Below are 8,147 nucleotides of genomic sequence, written 5' to 3' on the forward strand. Positions count from 1 at the left end.
TCTCTTTGGGTATATCAGAATAGCTTCTTAGCTACAGATGCAGTTTTGATTTCACTGATGGTTCGCGGTAGTGCTGGGAGCTGGCTATACTTTTCTATATCAGATGCAAACATTTCCTTATTGGAAGAGGAACGTAAGCATCGGTCTAACTGGGCAGAGTGACAGAACCAGAAGGGCAGGCAGGAACAGGGTTTAAGACACCCCAGAGATGGATGGCCAACCTTTCCAAGCCCCGAGGCCGTGTTAGAATTTGTTTCTGCCCTTGAAGAAATGAGACACCCTTGAAAGGTCTTAAGCAGGGGCAGGACAGGGTCAAATTTGGGCACCATCTTGGTCCGTGAGCCCAGGGTCAGAGTGGCACTGGAGCCTGTGCAGAGGCAACCAGCTGGGAATAGGGAACTATTTAGTTCCAGACAACAGATGGGCTGCCACATTTTGCCCTCAACAATACCATCCACATTTTAATTGATCAATCAGAATATTATACCTAAGATCATGTGTCTGGGTACATCAACTGAAAAACAGGGAGAGGGGAAAAAAATCACAACAAAAGGTCAAAAAAGAGCTTGGCAGACAGGAGTAGCCAAATCTATAGCTCAGCCTTGCCCCCACCCCCAGCATTCTAGCAGGAGAGGGAGGGCGAGCGGGAGTTCTGGGCCCTTGCTACCCCACGGAAGGCAGCCACCCTCAGCGCATGTGGTCTCCCCGCCTCCATCAGAAGGGAGCCTGTCCGGGACAGGAAGTCTGCATTATTGGCCAGAACGCCGACACAGGCATTTGCTGGTCAGTGGGGACTTTGGGGCTTTTAATTATTTGTGACAAACTGCTTAATAATCTTAATAATCTTAATAATCTCCGCAGTGAGTGTGCTGAATTTCAGCATGCTTTCACAAGCTGCCCTGAGAGTGTGCTGGAAGCCACTGGGAGGTCCCTGCTTTTCCCCACTAGCCTGTCTTGATAGTTGAGAGAAACTTTCTCTTCCCTCCCCCAGATCTTTCTTGTCAGTCATGCTATCTGCAATTTGGTGTAATTCAATTTTGATGTAAAAAATGCATGCCTCTCGGCTTCCAGCTTGGCTTTTCAGGGAAAATAATCCCAGCTCTGAGCCGGCCCCTCGAGTGAGGCTCCGTTCTGGGACCTCGAGCACATCATACACCAGGCTCCTTGATTCTGCTGCCCCTGAGCTCACAGCCTCCCCCCAACATGCATTTTTCTGAGCTTGTTTCTTTAAATCTGGGGTTTGTTTAAGGCATTACTGACCATGTAGTCTCCTGCCCCGCAGTTTCTGGCCCAGCTGAAGCTCATGGACTACAGCCTGCTGGTGGGAATCCACGATGTGGAGAGGGCGGAGCAGGAAGAGGTGGAGTGTGACGAGGACGGAGAGGACGAGGGGGAGAGTGATGGCACCCACACTGTGGGGACCCCCCCGGACAGTCCTGGAAATACACTGAACAGCTCACCACCCTTGGCTCCAGGGGAGTTCGATCCCAGCATTGATGTTTATGGAATTAAATGCCATGAAAGTAAGCTGAGTTATTATCCATGCTTTTTACCTGGTTTGCTTTTTGTGTTATTATCTACCAGAACCAGAACCCCCATTAAAAATCATGCTACCCTGAAAGACTCACTCTCCAGAGTCCTAAGAAATTGACTTGGGCCAGAGTATGTTAAAGGTCCTGAAAGGTGGTATGATGGGGCTCTTAAATTTGGTGATGTTGAGGGTATAGTGTGACAGGTGGGAAACTATTTTACATGGTCAACATACCCATGCAGTCACTTCTATTAACATAAATAAGATATATTAGAGATGTTTTAAAGGTTTTTTTCTTAGTTATCTCTCTTTTACATGAATCGAAAGCATCATGAGTCGGTCCTGAGCTGGGACCTATGTGGTCCAGCCTGCACCTCCTGCATCTTCCTGCAGGGCGGGCAGTTCATCACTAACATCCCTTTCCTTATCAGGTGCACAGAGCTGGCGCAGGGTGTGGGGTGAATTTCTGCTCCCAGCCCCACTAAGGGGCTGTCACCCCCATCTCTAAGAGTGGGAATAAGCCTCATCCTCACTATCTGGGTGATTGGATCTTTGAAGGGATATTATATTCTATCATAGCTACTTCTACATGAAAAAATGTTTTGTGGATTTGATAAAAGCAGATCTCTTTTTGAGTAAAAAAAATTGTAACTTATCATAGTTTTTTAAAAAATCTCCAATGATATATCCATCAAGTGAGTTTAAATTTTGATTTCACTCACCAAAATTTGTTGTTCAACACAGAAAATTAGATACAACCAAATGTACTTTTCTTATTCATAATCGAAACATATTTGTGGAAATATGTAGGTGATAGATATCATAGAGAATAGGTGCTACGTCCAGCTCTGATTTTAGATCCAGTGAAAATTCTGAAGTTACAGATAATGATAGAAAAGGATTAAGGAGCATAATTCTACTGGCTTTGTTACAAATTTTAAAAATAAGATTTTTTTTTTACACAAAAGCAATATACAGAAGTTAAAGAAAATGAAGATTAGCAAAAAATAAATATGCTCACCCTTAGATCTCTGCTGCCGACATCCTGGGGTAATATGTAATATCCTTTTTAAAAAAACTTTTTACATTGACAGAATGTGGTTCAGAGAGTTAGCCTGATGGGAATGTGTAGGAACTGCATGGGCTCCTGTCCTCTTAGTTTCCCAGCTCAACCCTCATCCTCAGAATCCCTCAGTCCCAGCCCAGCATCTGCCTCCCTCAGCCTCGTGTACCTTGCCAGGTATTGTGCTACAATCATTGCTCTCATCTCTTTGCAGACTCGCCCAGGAAAGAGGTGTACTTTATGGCAATTATTGACATTCTGACTCATTATGATGCAAAAAAGAAAGCTGCCCATGCTGCAAAAACTGTTAAACATGGCGTAAGTATCCCTAGAGCTCAGAGCTGCCCCCTCCCCTCTGAGAGGCTCAACCTCCTTTGGAGGTTCCGGTTCCCAGCAGGAGGGTCATGTTCAGAGAGCAAGACCCCCAGCCAGCAAATGATACCACCCTCACACCTGCTTCCCTGGCTCTGGGCAAGTTGCTGTAAACTTGATCTTGGTTCTTTTTACACACTGGGGATATAAATAGACATGTCCATCATTAGAATTTTATACAACTTCTTCGTGTTTCAGAGATAAGAGAACTGAAGACAGTTAAGTGTTCTGAAGGACTATTCTCTGCTTCAGACACTTCCAAAATGTTCTGCATTTTATTTTCTCACAGTGAATTGTATTTTCTTTATTGAGGTAACGTTCACTTACAGCAGTCTATGATTCAGAGATATAGGGCCACCATAATCTTATGTTACAGAAGTCTTTTGAGTGCAAGATGAAAGTTTAATAATAGGAATTCCTCACCATTATTGTGCTTGCTCAGAATTATCCCTGTTCCACACATAATCCAACTTGTTGAACCCCCATGGCAAACTCGTGAGCCATACTAGTGTACCCCTACTTATCAGTTGAAGAAACTGAAGGAAGAGAACTTAGATGGTAACTTGCCAGGGTCACATCACTAGGCAGTGGAAGAGATGGAACCCCCCAGGACCTAGCCAGGTCCCCCACTCTGTTCTAATGCCCACTCCCCCACACCACTAGTGAACCCTCCCACCCCCCACCTGGTTAACTTCACAAATCATGAATACCCATTGTACTTATACTGTTAGGATCCACTTTGACTTTCTAGGTGTTTCCAGCATACCATAAAGCCCATCCCAAACAGGTAAACTTGTGCCCTGGCTCATCCACACTGCAAGCAGAGGTGCCTCTCCAGGGAGTGTATAAAACCAGTGAAGTCCATCAGAACATCAAAGTCTGTTAAATACTCTTTGTCTCTATTTCAAAATCAAATAGGCTCTCATCCTAACAATAGAATTAGCCTAAAACCATATTCCATTTGCCACAGAAATATTTCAGCAGCTACATCTGGTGTCCCTGCCATGTGTAGAACATGGACCAGGACCTCACCACAATGGAAAAACCTATGTCATTAAGACTGAGCACAATGGAAAAACCTATGTCGTTAAGAGAGGGGGTGGGTACACAATGAATCGCCCCGGCAGCTATCATTGCATCCTGCTGAGTGCTGTTTATAAAATCCGTGCATGCCAATGCACCATGCCATTTGCCCTTTCCCTGATTCTGAGTCCATTCATGTTGGGGGAGAAGACTCTAAAAGGCTCCGTGGGACTTCCGATGCACACCTCTGGTTGAAACCACGGGCATGTTGCAAAGACAGAACAGGGTTGGAACCCCCCCTCTTCCCAGTTGTATGACCCTGAGGAAAACTTTGGAGCTTTGGCTTCCCCAGCTGATAAAGGGGTCCTAATGTCAAGCTGATGTGTTCTGTGGGGAACACATGAGGTGAACAGGCTGAACATGAGGGAGATGCTTCATGTCTGTTCCCATCCCTCCTCAAACCTACCGTAAGATTATATACCCTGCAGAATTGGAAATGTTCCACAGCAAACATGGCTTCATTTTAGTCTCCCCTATCAGTCACCACCTCGGCTCCATAATGCACCATATGGCCTAAAACCATGTGCCGTTTGCAGGAACAAGACATTACTCTTAGCAAAGGAATGTTGTACTGAGATGCTGCTGGGAAATACGCTCTGCCTTCAAGGCCTGGGTTCCTTCATGAGATCCTAGCAACAGCAGGCCAATTACAGGCTCTGCGGTGAGCATGGTGTCTAAAAATCGCACCTGGTGACTTAGTAAAGCTCTGGTCTTGCCCTTGGCAGCTCAGGAAACTAGCCAGTAATGACCCTGGGCCTGCTCGCTGCCACTGCACTGTTGATAGGAAATCCCTGGCTGAGCCTCTGCCAAGGCCTGGCTTCAGGCAGGTCTCTGTAAAGGGGAACAATGGCGCCCCTGTGCCCTGTGCAGAAGGAAGCAGCCCCTGGCCCTCTGGGGGAAGCAGTCAGCAGGGTTGTTTCACTTGGTTGTGGTGTCAGGAAAGAGCCCAGAGCAGCTGACATGGTCCCTACCGCTGCTGCCACCACTCCACTCATCTCTGGGCTCTTTTCCTCCCTGCATCTGGACGATGGACACCATCCTATGTCATGGTCTTCAGTTTCCCTTTAGCCAAAGATTGATGATTGTGTCATTTTTTAAAAATATTTGTTTTATTTATGCATACAAGGACTGGGGTACAGGTCAGAGGGGCGGAGGGTGAGAGGATTTGCCAGAGACAGATTGGGGAGCAGAACAGGTGGATCTACTGAAATACGCTGCTGAGGGGAGCCGCATGTGAGCCAGGAGAGGTCTGCTGCGCCATGTGGCCGGGGATCGAACTCTTGCTGCAGAGGTTGCAGACAGCTTCACAGTGCTGTGCTCAACCCCTTGCGCCACCAGGGAGGCCTGATTGTCTCATTGTATCTCCAATTTGTTTTCTTGAAAAACCCAAGTATTATCCCTGTGGCTTCTAAACATAAGCGCAGGGATCCACTGTTTGTTAAGAACAGCCCAGACATGGCTACTTCAATTTTTTTTATTTTGTAGCAGTCACAGTATATGCGCTAAGACCATCGACTGTTCTGCGACTGGGCCTGATTTTCACACACAGATGCCTAAGAACCTTGATTATTCAGACACAATATCCTTGATGTTTTGGATTATATTTTATGACTAGATGCTGCACAGATTTGAAAATCATTAGCTTTATGCTCCACTGCAATCAGAAGTTGTTGTAGATCCTGAGTAATAATTATATCAATGTTCCTCTGCTTAAAAACTGCCAGGCTGGTGCGGAGATCTCAACCGTGAACCCGGAACAGTATTCAAAGCGCTTTTTGGACTTTATTGGCCACATCTTGACGTAACCTCTTACACAGCCTTGGACAGACACAGGCGTGGGAAGGACAGAGGTGGCTTCGGTGGAAGAAAAACGAAAACCAAACTCAGTGGAGCACACCTCCTCGTTTACATCTTCAGGCCAAGATGACTGATTTGGGGGCTACTTGCTTTAACAGCTACCTGATATTTCCCAGCACCGTTCTTAGCTATTTCTGATTTTGTGTGTGTGTGTGAGTGCGTGCGCGCACGTGCGAATCTTAAAAAGTAATTAATTAATTAATGAAAACTGATCAGCTTCAATCAGTGTGTTTGGCAACAGCCCTCTGATTCCAGCTGTGGACGAATGAATGAATGAATGAACTAATGAATGACTGTGCACCTGCGGGGTGGGGGAGGGTAGAAGGAAATGCATGCCAGACCAACCATGTTGGCATCGTGGGATAAACTGTGGATCGGTTTATCTTTTGGAGTTGAAAGATGTGAGACAGTATTCATAATAATAATGAAGATAATAATAATGATGATAATAATGATGTGATTAAAAGGAAAAAAATTTACTGCGAATGTTACTTCTGCCACGCACGCTGACTCTCCTTGATAGTTGTTCCTCCAGCCCCTGGCACTAGAGGGAAGAGCTCGGGGCATCTCCTGTGTGCTCTCGCTCAGGGTCCTGCCTCCATAGTCTGTCAGGACTCGCAGTGTCCAGGAACAGATTTCCTCCTCCAGCAAGAAGCTGATGCCCTTAGTGACTCTCTCTGTACATTTCCACCTCAGTCAATATGTCCAGGAAAGCCGCTTACTTCTCTTTTCTTGCCTGGAGCTTCTTCACTATTATACTCTTATGTTGCAAGATAGGACTTAATGCTACAAAATAAAAATAAAGCTTACCTGAAAAGTGCATAGTTTTGGGCAATGGTATCTACATCTCCCGCGGTGGGAAGGTGAGCAAAGCATTAGAAATCTTAATTCTGTTACCGACGGCAAATCTGAATTATAAGATGTTCATGTTTGACCATTGTTTCAACAGTGGTATTTTGTTAGGAATTATCCCTTTAACCGAAACCCTCAATTTTACTGTTTACATTATTAGGAAAACAGGGATATTTTTGAATCTAAAAATTTAATGTACAGCATGTGATTTTTGAAGTTTACATGTAAAGTCATTTTACAGTGTAGGTGAAATAATGTTTGTCATATTTTGAAATGTACCCTGCAGTCATGTTTTTGGGTGAATGTTTTCTTCAAAGTACATGATAGGCAGTCTTTTACAGTGAAGGAAAAGGATTGTTTTGTTTCCTCCAGATGTACATTTATCAACCTAATAATTTTTTCAATGTTTAACCCAAATCTGGTTATGTAAGTTCATTGCCCTAAACTGTGCTGATTGTGTTTAATCGAGTTATAAATTTCCAACATTGATCATGTATTTACCAACTTTCCAGCATTTTCTGAAAAGTGTAAGGCTAAGATATTAGACTAGCTTAGAGTAGGTTACAACTTATACACTGTGCTAAAGCTGTGCCTTTAAAATCCTTAGTTTAAAGTGGGATGGTTTTTGTAGGCAATTTCAGAAAAGAAAAAATCCACTCTTTAATAATTACTTACAACTCAATAAATATCCCCTGTTCTTTGCCTCTTCCAATACCTTTACTTCAGGGCTACTCAAGATTGCAGTTGTGCCCAGTGCACTCAGTGTACGTGGGTTCCCTTCAGAAAACTCGAGGCAACAGCAAGTCCTTGCCTCTGGAAGCGAGCAACAGCGCCACCCCACTTCTGTCCACTGACTCCGCCTGGATTTGTTCTCCTCCACAAGTGATCATATCACATCGTTGTGATGTGGCTGTCTGAATCTGTATTTTATGCATTGAATTAATTGAGACTGTGATTTCCCCGCGCGCACACACACCCCCCTACCATTCATTCTGACACGTCACTTTAAGTGTTCTGAAGTTACTCTGGTTTCTTTACCCCAGACTATAAAAGTCCTACAAAAGACTCTGAAGTAAAGATAATGTATGTATTCATACATTATTTGAGTAACCATTTCCTTTGTGGCCAATCTATGTATGCTTTTAGAAGTTTACAAAATGCTTTATTTTTTTGTCTGTAAGAGTCTCTGTCATTCTTTTCTGTGGATGGACTGTTTGGACAGAGTGAGGAAGTTTGCCTTGTATCTCCTAGTGCTAACAAGACACTCCAGTCATGAGCCAGGCTTTACAAAATAAAGCACTTTGATGACTCACAGGTGAAGCCTTTGTTTTTCTCTCCATTGTGTTTCTCTCTGCGAACAAATTTTAAATACTCAGTATTAAAAGTATT

The 8,147-nt window shown here is 44.2% G+C and overlaps 1 protein-coding gene across 1 annotated transcript in view; it reads left to right on the forward strand.

The window, feature by feature from the left end:
- Positions 1 to 5,854, forward strand: part of PIP4K2A (phosphatidylinositol-5-phosphate 4-kinase type 2 alpha) — a gene marked incomplete at both ends in the record, with an annotated part of 52,334 nt that extends 46,480 nt beyond the window's left edge. Inside the window, 3 exons of the mRNA XM_084254290.1 lie at positions 1,283 to 1,523; positions 2,809 to 2,912; positions 5,774 to 5,854. Of these exons, the coding sequence (XP_084110416.1) occupies positions 1,283 to 1,523; positions 2,809 to 2,912; positions 5,774 to 5,854 (426 nt within the window). The remainder of the gene's footprint in view (positions 1 to 1,282; positions 1,524 to 2,808; positions 2,913 to 5,773) is intronic.
- Positions 5,855 to 8,147: the final 2,293 nt, after the last annotated feature.

This window comes from Talpa europaea (genome assembly GCF_964194135.1).
Source record: "Talpa europaea genome assembly, chromosome: 14".
Classification (NCBI taxonomy): domain Eukaryota; kingdom Metazoa; phylum Chordata; class Mammalia; order Eulipotyphla; family Talpidae; genus Talpa; species Talpa europaea.